At 48.2% G+C, this 17597-nt stretch overlaps 1 protein-coding gene across 1 annotated transcript in view; it reads left to right on the top strand.

Moving 5' to 3' along the window:
• Positions 1–16667, top strand: part of SERTM1 (serine rich and transmembrane domain containing 1) — a 47912-nt gene extending 31245 nt beyond the window's left edge. Inside the window, exon 2 of the mRNA XM_075262936.1 lies at positions 16002–16667. Within this exon, the coding sequence (XP_075119037.1) occupies positions 16123–16455 (333 nt within the window). The 5' untranslated portion in view covers positions 16002–16122 and the 3' untranslated portion in view covers positions 16456–16667. The remainder of the gene's footprint in view (positions 1–16001) is intronic.
• The last annotated feature ends 930 nt before the right edge of the window (positions 16668–17597 follow it).

A 17597-nucleotide genomic window follows, 5' to 3' on the forward strand; every position in this document is an offset into this window, starting at 1 on the left:
ATCAGAGGGGTCCATGCCTAGACTGATCAATACTCAGTATATACAGTCCTATGAAAAAGTTTGGGCACCCCTATTAATCTTAATCATTTTTAGTTCTAAATATTTTGGTGTTTGCAGCAGCCATTTCAGTTTTATATATCTAATAACTGATGGACACAGTAATATTTCAGGATTGAAATGAGGTTTATTGTACTAACAGAAAATGTGCAATATGCATTAAACCAAAATTTGACCAGTGCAAAAGTATGGGCACCTCAACAGAAAAGTGACATTAATATTTAGTAGATCCTCCTTTTGCAAAGATAACAGCCTCTAGTCGCTTCCTGTAGCTTTTAATCAGTTCCTGGATCCTGGATGAAGGTATTTTGGACCATTCCTCTTTATAAAACAATTCAAGTTCAGTTCAGTGTGATGGTGGCCGACCATGGACAGCCCGCTTCAAATCATCCCACAGATGTTCAATGATATTCAGGTCTGGGGACTGGGATGGCCATTCCAGAACATTGTAATTGTTCCTCTGCATGAATTCCTGAGTCGATTTGGAGCGGTGTTTTGGATCATTGTCTTGCTGAAATATCCATCCCGGCGTAACTTCAACTTCGTCACTGATTCTTGAACATTATTCTCAAGAATCTGCTGATACTGAGTGGAATCCATGCGACCCTCAACTTTAACAAGATTCCCGGTGCCGGCATTGGCCACACAGCCCCAAAGCATGATGGAACCTCCACCAAATTTTACAGTGGGTAGCAAGTGTTTTTCTTGGAATGCTGTTTTTTTTTGGACGCCATGCATAACGCCTTTTTGTATGACCAAACAACTCAATCTTTGTTTCAACAGTCCACAGGCTTGTCCAAATGTGCTTTTACATACCTAAGGGGGCTCTGTTTGTGGCGTACGTGCAGAAACAGCTTCTTTCTCATCAATCTCCCATACAGCTTCTCCTTGTGCAAAGTGTGCTGTATTGTTGACTGATGCACAGTGACACCATCTGCAGCAAGATGATGCTGCAGCTCTTTGGAGGTGGTCTGTGGATTGTCCTTGACTGTTCTCACCATTCTTCTTCTCTGCCTTTCTGATATTTTTCTTGGCCTGCCACTTCTGGGCTTAACAAGAACTGTCCCTGTGGTCTTCCATTTCCTTACTATGTTCCTCACAGTTGAAACTGACAGGTTAAATCTCTGAGACAACTTTTTGTATTCTGCCCATGAACAACTATGTTGAACAATCTTTGTTTTCAGATCATTTGAGAGCGGGCTGTCCATGTTCGGCGACCATCAAACTTAACTGAACTTGAATTGTTTTGTAAAGAGGAATGGTCCAAAATCCCTTCATCCAGGAACTGATTAAAAGCTACAGGAAGCGACTAGAGGCTGTTATCTCTGCAAAAGGAGGATGTACTAAATATTAATGTCACTTTTCTGTTGAGGTGCCCATACTTTTGCACCGGTCAAATTTTGGTTTAATGCATATTGCACATTTTCTGTTAGTACAATAAACCTCATTTCAATCCTGATATATTACTGTGTCCATCAGTTATTAGATATATCAAACTGAAATGGCTGCTGCAAACACCAAAATATTTAGAACTAAAAATGATTAAAATTAATAGGGGTGCCCAAACTTTTTCATAGGACTGTATCTTAGTATGTGTCTGCCAAAAAGAACTATGGTACAAAAAGAAACTAGTACATTGAGTTTTGATTCGCACCATGCTTCTTTCTCATCATAAGTAAAGTTTTTCTTCTAATAATGTGTTGAATTATGGGATTTGTCAGAGATTTCATGCTATCACTTTGAAATATCACATTTGTTCTCGATCCAAGGTATTGCCTGGCTCTCCGGCTTAGGTGTTAACTCCTCAGATTGAGTCTGTTTTGGTTTATAGGTATCTGTGCTCTGTGAAGCTTGTAAAGAAACATGGATGTGCTACATCAAACCAAAACACCGTGGAAGTATCTAATGATAAATTGAAAACAACCTGTTTATTTCTATAGTAGACTATTGTGAGGATGAAGTGAGTTGTGTCTTGTACATAACTAGAGATGAGCGAACACTAAAATGTTCGAGGTTCGAAATTCGATTCGAACAGCCGCTCAATGTTCGTGTGTTCGAACGGGTTTCGAACCCCATTATAGTCTATGGGGAACAGATACTCGTTAAGGGGGAAACCCAAATCCGTGTCTGGAGGGTCACCAAGTCCACTATGACACCCCAGGAAATGATGCCAACACCTCTGGAATGACACTGGGACAGCAGGGGAAGCATGTCTGGGGGCATCTAACACACCAAAGACCCTCTATTACCCCAACATCACAGCCTAACAACTACACACTTTACACACTCAATACCACCTCTCTGACAGTAGGAAAACACCTTGAAACATGTGTATTTGGCACTTGCAGTGAGGAGAGCTTGTCACCAGCAGTGAATTTGGCCCTTGTAGTAAGTTGAGGTTGGCACCAACATTTGTTTTGAAAATCAGGGTGGATTGAGCCTCTAACCAGCAGAGTTTGGGCAAATTCATGGTGGAGGGAGCCTCTAAACACCCCAGTTTGGGCAAATTCATGGTGGAGGGAGCCTCTAAAAACCCCAGTTTGGACCAATTCATGGTGGAGGGAGCCTCTAACCAGCCCAGTTTGGGCAAATTCATGGTGGAGGGAGCCTCTAAAAAACCCAGTTTGGACCAATTCATGGTGGAGGGAGCCTCTAACCAGCCCAGTTTGGGCAAATTCATGGTGGAGGGAGCCTCTAACCAGCCCAGTTTGGACCAATTAATGGTGGAGGGAGCCTCTAACCAGCCCAGTTTGGACCAATTAATGGTGGAGGGAGCCTCTAACCACCCCAGTTTGGACCAATTCATGGTGGAGGGAGCCTCTAAACAGCCAAGTTTGGACCAATTCATGGTGGAGGGAGCCTCTAAAAACCCCAGTTTGGACCAATTCATGGTGGAGGGAGCCTCTAACCAGCCCAGTTTGGGCAAATTCATGGTGGAGGGAGCCTCTAAACAGCCCAGTTTGGACCAATTCATGGTGGAGGGAGCCTCTAACCAGCCCAGTTTGGACCAATTAATGGTGGAGGGAGCCTCTAACCAGCCCAGTTTGGACCAATTAATGGTGGAGGGAGCCTCTAACCAGCCCAGTTTGGACCAATTAATGGTGGAGGGAGCCTCTAACCACCCCAGTTTGGACCAATTCATGGTGGAGGGAGCCTCTAAACAGCCAAGTTTGGACCAATTCATGGTGGAGGGAGCCTCTAAAAACCCCAGTTTGGACCAATTCATGGTGGAGGGAGCCTCTAACCAGCCCAGTTTGGGCAAATTCATGGTGGGGGGAGCCTCTAACCAGCCCAGTTTGGACCAATTAATGGTGGAGGGAGCCGCTAAACAGCCCAGTTTGGGCAAATTCATGGTGGAGGGAGCCTCTAAACAGCCCAGTTTGGACCAATTCATGGTGGAGGGAGCCTCTAAAAAACCCAGTTTGGACCAATTCATGGTGGAGGGAGCCTCTAAACAGCCCAGTTTGGGCAAATTCATGGTGGAGGGAGCCTCTAAACAGCCCAGTTTGGGCAAATTCATGGTGGAGGGAGCCTCTAACCAGCCCAGTTTGGACCAATTAATGGTGGAGGGAGCCTCTAAACAGCCAAGTTTTGGGAAATTCATGGTGGAGGGAGCCTCTAACCAGCCCAGTTTGGACCAATTCATGGTGGAGGGAGCCTCTAAACAGCCCAGTTTGGGCAAATTCATGGTGGAGGGAGCCTCTAAAAAACCCAGTTTGGACCAATTCATGGTGGAGGGAGCCTCTAACCAGCCCAGTTTGGACCAATTAATGGTGGAGGGAGCCTCTAAACAGCCAAGTTTGGACCAATTCATGGTGGAGGGAGCCTCTAAAAACCCCAGTTTGGACCAATTCATGGTGGAGGGAGCCTCTAACCAGCCCAGTTTGGGCAAATTCATGGTGGAGGGAGCCTCTAAACAGCCCAGTTTGGGCAAATTCATGGTGGAGGGAGCCTCTAACCAGCCCAGTTTGGACCAATTAATGGTGGAGGGAGCCTCTAACCAGCCCAGTTTGGACCAATTAATGGTGGAGGGAGCCTCTAACCACCCCAGTTTGGACCAATTCATGGTGGAGGGAGCCTCTAAACAGCCAAGTTTGGACCAATTCATGGTGGAGGGAGCCTCTAAAAACCCCAGTTTGGACCAATTCATGGTGGAGGGAGCCTCTAACCAGCCCAGTTTGGGCAAATTCATGGTGGAGGGAGCCTCTAAACAGCCCAGTTTGGGCAAATTCATGGTGGAGGGAGCCTCTAACCAGCCCAGTTTGGACCAATTAATGGTGGAGGGAGCCGCTAAACAGCCCAGTTTGGGCAAATTCATGGTGGAGGGAGCCTCTAAACAGCCCAGTTTGGGCAAATTCATGGTGGAGGGAGCCTCTAACCAGCCCAGTTTGGACCAATTAATGGTGGAGGGAGCCTCTAAACAGCCAAGTTTTGGGAAATTCATGGTGGAGGGAGCCTCTAACCAGCCCAGTTTGGACCAATTCATGGTGGAGGGAGCCTCTAAACAGCCCAGTTTGGGCAAATTCATGGTGGAGGGAGCCTCTGAAAACCCCAGTTTGGACCAATTCATGGTGGAGGGAGCCTCTAACCAGCCCAGTTTGGACCAATTAATGGTGGAGGGAGCCTCTAAACAGCCAAGTTTGGACCAATTCATGGTGGAGGGAGCCTCTAACCAGCCCAGTTTGGGCAAATTCATGGTGGAGGGAGCCTCTAAAAAACCCAGTTTGGACCAATTCATGGTGGAGGGAGCCTCTAACCAGCCCAGTTTGGGCAAATTCATGGTGGAGGGAGCCTCTAACCAGCCCAGTTTGGACCAATTAATGGTGGAGGGAGCCTCTAACCAGCCCAGTTTGGACCAATTAATGGTGGAGGGAGCCTCTAACCACCCCAGTTTGGACCAATTCATGGTGGAGGGAGCCTCTAAACAGCCAAGTTTGGACCAATTCATGGTGGAGGGAGCCTCTAAAAACCCCAGTTTGGACCAATTCATGGTGGAGGGAGCCTCTAACCAGCCCAGTTTGGGCAAATTCATGGTGGAGGGAGCCTCTAAACAGCCCAGTTTGGACCAATTCATGGTGGAGGGAGCCTCTAACCAGCCCAGTTTGGACCAATTAATGGTGGAGGGAGCCTCTAACCAGCCCAGTTTGGACCAATTAATGGTGGAGGGAGCCTCTAACCAGCCCAGTTTGGACCAATTAATGGTGGAGGGAGCCTCTAACCAGCCCAGTTTGGACCAATTAATGGTGGAGGGAGCCTCTAACCACCCCAGTTTGGACCAATTCATGGTGGAGGGAGCCTCTAAACAGCCAAGTTTGGACCAATTCATGGTGGAGGGAGCCTCTAAAAACCCCAGTTTGGACCAATTCATGGTGGAGGGAGCCTCTAACCAGCCCAGTTTGGGCAAATTCATGGTGGGGGGAGCCTCTAACCAGCCCAGTTTGGACCAATTAATGGTGGAGGGAGCCGCTAAACAGCCCAGTTTGGGCAAATTCATGGTGGAGGGAGCCTCTAAACAGCCCAGTTTGGACCAATTCATGGTGGAGGGAGCCTCTAAAAAACCCAGTTTGGACCAATTCATGGTGGAGGGAGCCTCTAAACAGCCCAGTTTGGGCAAATTCATGGTGGAGGGAGCCTCTAAACAGCCCAGTTTGGGCAAATTCATGGTGGAGGGAGCCTCTAACCAGCCCAGTTTGGACCAATTAATGGTGGAGGGAGCCTCTAAACAGCCAAGTTTTGGGAAATTCATGGTGGAGGGAGCCTCTAACCAGCCCAGTTTGGACCAATTCATGGTGGAGGGAGCCTCTAAACAGCCCAGTTTGGGCAAATTCATGGTGGAGGGAGCCTCTAAAAAACCCAGTTTGGACCAATTCATGGTGGAGGGAGCCTCTAACCAGCCCAGTTTGGACCAATTAATGGTGGAGGGAGCCTCTAAACAGCCAAGTTTGGACCAATTCATGGTGGAGGGAGCCTCTAAAAACCCCAGTTTGGACCAATTCATGGTGGAGGGAGCCTCTAACCAGCCCAGTTTGGGCAAATTCATGGTGGAGGGAGCCTCTAAACAGCCCAGTTTGGGCAAATTCATGGTGGAGGGAGCCTCTAACCAGCCCAGTTTGGACCAATTAATGGTGGAGGGAGCCTCTAACCAGCCCAGTTTGGACCAATTAATGGTGGAGGGAGCCTCTAACCACCCCAGTTTGGACCAATTCATGGTGGAGGGAGCCTCTAAACAGCCAAGTTTGGACCAATTCATGGTGGAGGGAGCCTCTAAAAACCCCAGTTTGGACCAATTCATGGTGGAGGGAGCCTCTAACCAGCCCAGTTTGGGCAAATTCATGGTGGAGGGAGCCTCTAAACAGCCCAGTTTGGGCAAATTCATGGTGGAGGGAGCCTCTAACCAGCCCAGTTTGGACCAATTAATGGTGGAGGGAGCCGCTAAACAGCCCAGTTTGGGCAAATTCATGGTGGAGGGAGCCTCTAAACAGCCCAGTTTGGGCAAATTCATGGTGGAGGGAGCCTCTAACCAGCCCAGTTTGGACCAATTAATGGTGGAGGGAGCCTCTAAACAGCCAAGTTTTGGGAAATTCATGGTGGAGGGAGCCTCTAACCAGCCCAGTTTGGACCAATTCATGGTGGAGGGAGCCTCTAAACAGCCCAGTTTGGGCAAATTCATGGTGGAGGGAGCCTCTAAAAACCCCAGTTTGGACCAATTCATGGTGGAGGGAGCCTCTAACCAGCCCAGTTTGGACCAATTAATGGTGGAGGGAGCCTCTAAACAGCCAAGTTTGGACCAATTCATGGTGGAGGGAGCCTCTAAAAACCCCAGTTTGGACCAATTCATGGTGGAGGGAGCCTCTAACCAGCCCAGTTTGGGCAAATTCATGGTGGAGGGAGCCTCTAAACAGCCCAGTTTGGGCAAATTCATGGTGGAGGGAGCCTCTAACCAGCCCAGTTTGGACCAATTAATGGTGGAGGGAGCCGCTAAACAGCCCAGTTTGGGCAAATTCATGGTGGAGGGAGCCTCTAAACAGCCCAGTTTGGGCAAATTCATGGTGGAGGGAGCCTCTAACCAGCCCAGTTTGGACCAATTAATGGTGGAGGGAGCCTCTAAACAGCCAAGTTTTGGGAAATTCATGGTGGAGGGAGCCTCTAACCAGCCCAGTTTGGACCAATTCATGGTGGAGGGAGCCTCTAACCAGCCCAGTTTGGACCAATTAATGGTGGAGGGAGCCTCTAAACAGCCAAGTTTGGACTAATTCATGGTGGAGGGAGCCTCTAAAAACCCCAGTTTGGACCAATTCATGGTGAAGGGAGCCTCTAACCAGCCCAGTTTGGACCAATTAATGGTGGAGGGAGCCTCTAAACAGCCAAGTTTGGACCAATTCATGGTGGAGGGAGCCTCTAAAAACCCCAGTTTGGACCAATTCATGGTGGAGGGAGCCTCTAACCAGCCCAGTTTGGGCAAATTCATGGTGGAGGGAGCCTCTAAACAGCCCAGTTTGGGCAAATTCATGGTGGAGGGAGCCTCTAACCAGCCCAGTTTGGACCAATTAATGGTGGAGGGAGCCTCTAACCAGCCCAGTTTGGACCAATTAATGGTGGAGGGAGCCTCTAACCACCCCAGTTTGGACCAATTCATGGTGGAGGGAGCCTCTAAACAGCCAAGTTTGGACCAATTCATGGTGGAGGGAGCCTCTAAAAACCCCAGTTTGGACCAATTCATGGTGGAGGGAGCCTCTAACCAGCCCAGTTTGGGCAAATTCATGGTGGAGGGAGCCTCTAAACAGCCCAGTTTGGGCAAATTCATGGTGGAGGGAGCCTCTAACCAGCCCAGTTTGGACCAATTAATGGTGGAGGGAGCCTCTAACCAGCCCAGTTTGGACCAATTAATGGTGGAGGGAGCCTCTAACCACCCCAGTTTGGACCAATTCATGGTGGAGGGAGCCTCTAAACAGCCAAGTTTGGACCAATTTATGGTGGAGGGAGCCTCTAAAAACCCCAGTTTGGACCAATTCATGGTGGAGGGAGCCTCTAACCAGCCCAGTTTGGGCAAATTCATGGTGGAGGGAGCCTCTAAACAGCCCAGTTTGGGCAAATTCATGGTGGAGGGAGCCTCTAACCAGCCCAGTTTGGACCAATTAATGGTGGAGGGAGCCGCTAAACAGCCCAGTTTGGGCAAATTCATGGTGGAGGGAGCCTCTAAACAGCCCAGTTTGGGCAAATTCATGGTGGAGGGAGCCTCTAACCAGCCCAGTTTGGACCAATTAATGGTGGAGGGAGACTCTAAACAGCCAAGTTTTGGGAAATTCATGGTGGAGGGAGCCTCTAACCAGCCCAGTTTGGACCAATTCATGGTGGAGGGAGCCTCTAAACAGCCCAGTTTGGGCAAATTCATGGTGGAGGGAGCCTCTAAAAAACCCAGTTTGGACCAATTCATGGTGGAGGGAGCCTCTAACCAGCCCAGTTTGGACCAATTAATGGTGGAGGGAGCCTCTAAACAGCCAAGTTTGGACCAATTCATGGTGGAGGGAGCCTCTAAAAACCCCAGTTTGGACCAATTCATGGTGGAGGGAGCCTCTAACCAGCCCAGTTTGGGCAAATTCATGGTGGAGGGAGCCTCTAAACACCCCAGTTTGGGCAAATTCATGGTGGAGGGAGCCTCTAAAAACCCCAGTTTGGACCAATTCATGGTGGAGGGAGCCTCTAACCAGCCCAGTTTGGGCAAATTCATGGTGGAGGGAGCCTCTAAAAAACCCAGTTTGGACCAATTCATGGTGGAGGGAGCCTCTAACCAGCCCAGTTTGGGCAAATTCATGGTGGAGGGAGCCTCTAACCAGCCCAGTTTGGACCAATTAATGGTGGAGGGAGCCTCTAAACAGCCAAGTTTGGACCAATTCATGGTGGAGGGAGCCTCTAAAAACCCCAGTTTGGACCAATTCATGGTGGAGGGAGCCTCTAACCAGCCCAGTTTGGACCAATTAATGGTGGAGGGAGCCTCTAACCAGCCCAGTTTGGACCAATTAATGGTGGAGGGAGCCTCTAACCACCCCAGTTTGGACCAATTCATGGTGGAGGGAGCCTCTAAACAGCCAAGTTTGGACCAATTCATGGTGGAGGGAGCCTCTAAAAACCCCAGTTTGGACCAATTCATGGTGGAGGGAGCCTCTAAACAGCCCAGTTTGGGCAAATTCATGGTGGAGGGAGCCTCTAACCAGCAGAGTTGTGGGAAAGCAGGGTGGAGGGAGCCTCTAACCAGCAGAGTTGGTGGAAATCAGGGTGGAGGGAGCCTCTAACCAGCAGAGTTGGGGGAAATCAGGGTGGAGGGAGCCTCTAACCAGCAGAGTTGGGGGAAATCATGTTGGAGGGAGCCTAGTATTAGCAGAATTGTGCAACGCTTATGGTGGATGAGTATGAGGATGCGGAGGAATTGGAGAGGTTGAGTACAGACATGGAGTTTCATGTTGGGGTGCTTTACACAGGTGGGCACAAAAATGAAGGCTCTATCCAGTGGTGGTTCATTTTTATCAAAGTGAGCCGGTCGGCACTCTCAGCTGACAGACGGGTGCGCTTGTCAGTGATGATGCCACCGGCTGCACTGAACACCCTCTCAGATAGGACGCTGGCGGCAGGACAGGACAGCACCTCCAAGGCATATAGGGCAAGTTCAAGCCACAGGTCCAACTTCGACACCCAATACGTGTAGGGCGCAGAGGGGTCGGAGAGGACAGGGCTGTGGTCGGAAAGGTATTCCCGCAACATGCGCCTATACTTCTCACGCCTGGTGACACTAGGACCCTCCGTGGCGGCACTTTGGCGAGGGGGTGCCATCAAGGTGTCCCAGACCTTAGACAGTGTGCCCCTCGTTTGTGTGGACCGGTGAGAACTTGGTTGCCTACTGGAGGAACTGCCCTCCCTGCCGCCAACGTCACATGCTGGAAACATCTCCATCATATTCTGCACCAATTGCCTGTGGCAAGCATTGATGCGATTGGCCCTCCCCTCTACCGGAATAAAAGACGAGATGTTGTTTTTATACCGGGGGTCAAGGATAGCAAAGATCCAGTACTGGTTGTCCTCCATGATTTTGACAATACGCTTGTCGGTTGTAAAGCACCCCAACATGAACTCAGCCATGTCTGCCACAGTGTTAGTTGGCATGACTCCTCTGGCCCCACCGGAAAGTTCAATCTCCATTTCCTCCTCATCCTCCATGTCTACCCATCCGCGCTGCAACAATGGGACGATTCGAAGTTGCCCGGAAGCCTCCTGTATCACCATCACATCATCGGACAACTCTTCTTCCTCCTCCTCCTCCTCCTCCTCCTCCATTAAACGCAGTGAAGCGGACAGATGTGTGGACCTACTCTCCAGCTGTGACAGATCGGATGCTATCCCTAACTCCTCTGTGTGATCCGAGTTATCCCTGATGTCAATCAGGGATTCTCTCAGAACACACAAGAGCGGGATTGTAAGGCTCACCATCGCATCCTCAGAGCTCACCCTCCTTGTGGACTCCTCAAAGACCCGTAGGATGTCACAAAGGTCTCTCATCCATGGCCACTCATGGATGTGAAACTGAGGCAGCTGACTTTGTGGCACCCTAGGGTTTTGTAGCTGGTATTCCATCAAAGGTCTCTGCTGCTCAACCACTCTATTCAACATCTGAAACGTTGAGTTCCAGCGTGTGGGGACGTCGCACAAAAGCCGGTGTTGTGGCACATGCAGGCGTTGCTGGAGAGATTTTAAGCTAGCAGCGGCTACTGTCGACTTGCGAAAGTGGGCGCACATGCGCCGCACTTTCACCAGTAGCTCTGGAACATTGGGGTAGCTCTTTAGGAAACGTTGCACCACTAGGTTGAAGACGTGGGCCAGGCATGGAACATGTTGGAGTCCGGCAAGCTCCAGAGCTGCTACCAGGTTCCGGCCGTTATCACAAACGACCATGCCTGGGCCCAGGTGCAGCGGCTCAAACCATATTGCCGTCTCATCGAGGAGGGCATCCCTCACCTCGGAGGCAGTGTGCTGTCTGTCCCCCAAGCTGATCAGCTTCAGCACAGCCTGCTGACGTCTACCAACGCCAGTGCTGCAACGTTTCCAACTCGTAGCTGGGGTCAATCTAACAGCGGAGGAGGAGGCGGTGGCGGAGGAGGAGGCGGTGGCGGAGGAGGAGGCGGTAGAGGAGGAGGAGGAGGGGGGTGTTCTTCTCGTGTCCCTGCCAGGAATGTTAGGCGGGGAGACGAGGTACACCGGGCCAGTTTGGGAAGCAGTCCCAGCCTCAACTACATTCACCCAGTGTGCCGTCAGTGAAATGTAGCGTCCCTGTCCGCATGCACTTGTCCACGCGTCGGTGGTCAAGTGGACCTTTGTGCAAAGCGCGGAACTAAGGGCCCGCCTGATGTTGAGTGACACGTGCTGGTGCAAGGCGGGGACGGCACACCGGGAGAAGTAGTGACGGCTAGGGACGGCATAGCGAGGTGCCGCAGTTGCCATCAGGTCCAGGAAGGCGGGAGTTTCAACAAGCCGGAACGCCAACATCTCCTGGGCCAGCAGTTTAGCGATGTTGGCGTTCAAGGCTTGCGCGTGTGGGTGGTTAGCAGTGTATTTCTGCCGCCGCTCCAATGTCTGAGAGATGGTGGGTTGTTGTAAAGAAACGCCTGATGGTGCCTTTGATGGTGCAGGAGAAGGAGATAAGACAGGACCAGGGGAGGATGAGGTAGAAGTCAACAAAGTGGCGGAGGCAGATGAAGTGGTGTCCTGGCTCGTCCTCTGGAGTGCATCGCCAGCACAGTCAGCAGTGGCAGTGGCAGAGGCAGAGGCAGTGGCAGAGGCAGTGGCAGTGGCGTGAACGGCAGGCGGCCTTTGTCCTGCCGTTGCTGCCTGCCACTGATTCCAGTGCTTGGATTCCAAATGACGGCGCATTGAAGTGGTGGACAGGTTGCTCTTCTCAGAGCCCCTAATCAATTTCGAGAGGCAAATTGTGCAGACAACACTATATCTGTCCTCGGCGCATTCCTTGAAAAAACTCCACACCTTCGAGAAACGTGCCCTCGAGGTGGGAGTTTTTCGGGGCTGGGTACGAACTGGAACATCTTGGGAGATTCCGGGTGTGGCCTGGCTTCGCCTAAGCTGCTGACCTCTGCCTCTGCCTCTAGCTACCCTTTTTGGTGCTGCACCTGCCTCAACATCCACACTACTTTCCCCGCTTGACATCCCCCCTGTCCAGGTCGGGTCAGTGTCCTCATCATCCACCACTTCCTCTTCCAACTCCTGTCTCATCTCCTCCTCCCGCACAATGCGCCGGTCAACTGGATGCCCTGACGGCAACTGCGTCACATCATCGTCGATGAGGGTGGGTTGCTGGTCATCCACCACCAAATCGAACGGAGATGGAGGAGACTCTAGTGTTTGAGCATCTGGACACAGATGCTCCTCTGTTAGGTTCGTGGAATCGTGACGTGGAGAGGCAGGTTGAGGGACAATGAAAGGAGCGGAGAACAGCTCTGGGGAGCAGGGACAGTTTGGGTTATTGTTCTGTAAAGCTTCGGAATTTTGGGAGGAAGGAAGACAAGACTGTTGGGTAATAGGAGGAGAGGAGGCAGAGTCTGACTGGCTGCTGGACAATGTGCTGTAAGCGTTCTCTGACAGCCATTGCAAGACCTGTTCCTGGTTCTCGGGCCTACTAAGGTTTGTACCCTGCAGTTTAGTTAATGTGGCAAGCAACCCTGGCACTGTGGAGTGGCGCAATGCTTGCTGCCCCACAGGAGTAGGCACGGGACGCCCTGTGGCTTCACTGCTACCTTGCTCCCCAGAACCATTCCCCCGACCTCGCCCACGGCCTCGTCCACGTCCCTTTCCGGGAGCCTTGCGCATTTTGAATTCCTAGTTAGAAATTGGCACTGTATACCAGTAGTAAAAATTGTGGGTGCACGTAACCCCAATATATTCTTTGAATTCCCAGTCAGACACTGGCACTATATGGCAGTAGCAAGAAATGAGGGTATTTGTATTCCCAATATATTCTTTGAATTCCCAGTCAGACAATGGCACTGTATACCAGTAGTAAAAATTGTGGGTGCACGTAACCCCAATATATTCTTTGAATTACCAGTCAGAAACTGGCACTATATGGCAGTAGCAAGAAATGAGGGTATTTGTATTCCCAATATATTCTTTGAATTCCCAGTCAGACACTGGCACTATATGGCAGTAGCAAGAAATGAGGGTATTTGTATTCCCAATATATTCTTTAAATTCCCAGTCAGACACTGGCACTATATGGCAGTAGCAAGAAATGAGGGTATTTGTATTCCCAATATATTCTTTGAATTCCCAGTCAGACAATGGCACTGTATACCAGTAGTAAAAATTGTGGGTGCACGTAACCCCAATATATTCTTTGAATTCCCAGTCAGACACTGGCACTATATGGCAGTAGCAAGAAATGAGGGTATTTGTATTCCCAATATATTCTTTGAATTCCCAGTCAGACAATGGCACTGTATACCAGTAGTAAAAATTGTGGGTGCACGTAACCCCAATATATTCTTTGAATTCCCAGTCAGACACTGGCACTATATGGCAGTAGCAAGAAATGAGGGTATTTGTATTCCCAATATATTCTTTGAATTCCCAGTCAGACAATGGCACTGTATACCAGTAGTAAAAATTGTGGGTGCACGTAACCACAATATATTCTTTGAATTACCAGTCAGAAACTGGCACTATATGGCAGTAGCAAGAAATGAGGGTATTTATAACCCCAATATATTCTTTGAATTCCCAGTCAGACAATGGCACTGTATACCAGTAGTAAAAATTGTGGGTGCACGTAACCCCAATATATTCTTTGAATTACCAGTCAGAAACTGGCACTATATGGCAGTAGCAAGAAATGAGGGTATTTATAACCCCAATATATTCTTTGAATTCCCAGTCAGACAATGGCACTGTATACCAGTAGTAAAAATTGTGGGTGCACGTAACCCCAATATATTCTTTGAATTACCAGTCAGAAACTGGCACTATATGGCAGTAGCAAGAAATGAGGGTATTTGTATTCCCAATATATTCTTTGAATTCCCAGTCAGACACTGGCACTATATGGCAGTAGCAAGAAATGAGGGTATTTATAACCCCAATATATTCTTTGAATTCCCAGTCAGACAATGGCACTGTATACCAGTAGTAAAAATTGTGGGTGCACGTAACCCCAATATATTCTTTGAATTACCAGTCAGAAACTGGCACTATATGGCAGTAGCAAGAAATGAGGGTATTTATAACCCCAATATATTCTTTGAATTCCCAGTCAGACAATGGCACTGTATACCAGTAGTAAAAATTGTGGGTGCACGTAACCCCAATATATTCTTTGAATTCCCAGTCAGACACTGGCACTATATGGCAGTAGCAAGAAATGAGGGTATTTGTATTCCCAATATATTCTTTGAATTCCCAGTCAGACAATGGCACTGTATACCAGTAGTAAAAATTGTGGGTGCACGTAACCCCAATATATTCTTTGAATTCCCAGTCAGACACTGGCACTATATGGCAGTAGCAAGAAATGAGGGTATTTGTATTCCCAATATATTCTTTGAATTCCCAGTCAGACAATGGCACTGTATACCAGTAGTAAAAATTGTGGGTGCACGTAACCCCAATATATTCTTTGAATTCCCAGTCAGACACTGGCACTATATGGCAGTAGCAAGAAATGAGGGTATTTGTATTCCCAATATATTCTTTGAATTCCCAGTCAGACAATGGCACTGTATACCAGTAGTAAAAATTGTGGGTGCACGTAACCCCAATATATTATTTGAATTCCCAGTCAGACACTGGCACTATATGGCAGTAGCAAGAAATGAGGGTATTTGTATTCCCAATATATTCTTTGAATTCCCAGTCAGACAATGGCACTGTATACCAGTAGTAAAAATTGTGGGTGTATATAGCCCCAATTCTATTGCTAGGGGACTTGCAGGGTATTTCTGGGGTGAAGGTGGGGGGGCACACCGTTGGAACGGGTATCGGGGTATATATCGGGTATACGGGAATACACTGACAGTGTATTCCATTCAGGATCCTGGGAAAGCTGGGTTGCGGCGATTGAGCCCGTCAGTGCCACGTTACACTGACAAGCTTCTCCCTGGAATTTAGCTCTTATAAGAGCTGTTGGTTGTCTTCTCCTTCCTATCCTAGCCTGTCCCTGCCTACCCAGAATCTAAGCCCTAGCTAGCTGGACGGAAACCTCCGTCCTCGGTGAATTGCAAGCTCAGAATGACGCGAACCTGGGCGGCGCTGTTCTTTTAAATTAGAGGTCACATGTTTTCGGCAGCCAATGGGTTTTGCCTACTTTTCTCAACGTCACCGGTGTCGTAGTTCCTGTCCCACCTACCCTGCGCTGTTATTGGAGCAAAAAAGGCGCCAGGGAAGGTGGGAGGGGAATCGAGTAATGGCGCACTTTACCACGCGGTGTTCGATTCGATTCGAACATGCCGAACAGCCTAATATCCGATCGAACATGAGTTCGATAGAACACTGTTCGCTCATCTCTATACATAACCTATTGTACATGGAGGATCCTCTAAATTGTCGCAAAAAATTACACTGGTAAAAAATAAGCCAAGTCAGAAAGGTGGCATAAAAATCTCATCATGATATATCGGTCCATGGTTTCAGGTATTAGGCAGGGCTTACAAGGAAGACCTGGAGAACTTCTTGGAAATTGGACTGCCCTCATTTTCTTGGGGATAAAGACGTCATAAACATTAACAAAGACCCATACACACGTTGGTTAGTGTTCTATTAAGTGGTGGATCTCATTTGGTTGGGCTACAATAATTTCCCAGACTCCCTTTGAGTTGCTTACACAATAAGTAACTTTTACTTTGCTTTTTTCGAATGAATAGACAACTGAAATTACTTTTACTTATCTATTTCAGGTAGACCTTCTGCTGAAGTCTGAACTCGTACCAAAGGAAGGATACTACGAGTAGACTTCCAAGATGTCATAAAGATCCCATCATAGATCTTCAGAAAGGCCACCACATTGCTCATGCCAAAATGTCTGGGCTTGGTCCTTCAATTGCTTTACCAGAAGAAGTGGGGAATGGAACTTTTTTGGAACTGTTCCCAACCTCCCTTTCAACATCAGTGGATTCTTCACCATCAGCCCCCAACCGGTTATCAAACGTTTACGTCTACGTGTCCATCTTTCTTAGCCTCTTGGCTTTCCTTCTCCTGCTGCTAATCATTGCTCTTCAGAGACTTAAAAATATTATCTCCTCTACATCATCTTACCCAGAATACACAAGTGATGCGGGGAGCTCTTTTACTAATTTAGAAGTTTGTAGCATATCTTCCCAGAGGTCTTCTTTTTCTAACCTTTCTTCATAGGAAAAGATAAAAGGGAATAATTAAAGACGGAAAACCTGGAAATATTGCATGTGACTTACACCTTTGAAACCGAGTAGACATCCCTTATTCTGTTTGAAATTATGCTGCTTTTTAACTCAATTTTGCTTTTGTCATTTATCCGTTTCATCTGCTTTGTGCCCAATTTCAGTCTACCTGAATGTTTCTCTTGTTAAATAAACTCATGAAGTAAATGTAGTCCCTCTAATCAGGACTCTCGGGGAGATCAAAGCCGCTTATAGTATACAGCCCTTAATCTCAACCCCATCCGGGGCTTCTTACAGCTACGTATGGTGTGCTGCATGCTATATGCGTCTGATGCTTCACAATGAGATTTACATATTTGGAACTAGAAGCCTAGAGTCAACATGAATGATTATACAAAGTATTAAAATACTCGTGCATTAAAGAAGTGGATAAAATGAGAGATTATGACAAGTGCCGCATTAGAAAATCTCACCTAAATACATGTATTAATAACTTGATGCTTCTAGGTCTTTATGAGACAGAAATATACTGAAATGGGTCTTCCTATCTAAGAGTTTCAACTGGTCTCCTCTCCCGTCCACTTCCTGGTTTCAGTGACAAGATGGTGGATGAGTTTAGCTTATGTGATTCACAGTACAATCTAACAGCATAATCGTGAGACTAATCTGAAGACTGTTATCTCTGGCTTTACATACAGAGATAACAGGCCCTGATCAAGCTCTTATCAGGGCTCAGCAGCTTTGTGCACTTTGAAGAGCTCCATTAGCCATCAATCAAAGAGAAGGTGGCCAGAATCAGGCACTTGTGTCATCAGTCCAGCCACTGCTGCAAGATAGCAGAGGTGTCTGCATACCCAGGCAATGAGCTGTAAACACTGATGCGACATAGTCAGCAGAATGTGGTAAATGGAGCGATATAGATAACGCTATGCATTGAGTAAAGCACTTCCATTAGCTTACAGAGTACCTGAACTTAAATATCTGCAAGGTCTTTCTGGGGAATCTCTATATAAGCCTTATATACATGGCATCCAATCATTTTTCTGTTCCTTATAAGCCTACAAAGGCTGCAGAACATTTTGCATTTCTCTTTGAGGGAGGGGATATGTACAATACAGAGCTATCTGTCATATACCC

This window comes from Leptodactylus fuscus, chromosome 2, assembly GCF_031893055.1.
Source record: "Leptodactylus fuscus isolate aLepFus1 chromosome 2, aLepFus1.hap2, whole genome shotgun sequence".
Lineage (NCBI taxonomy): Eukaryota > Metazoa > Chordata > Amphibia > Anura > Leptodactylidae > Leptodactylus > Leptodactylus fuscus.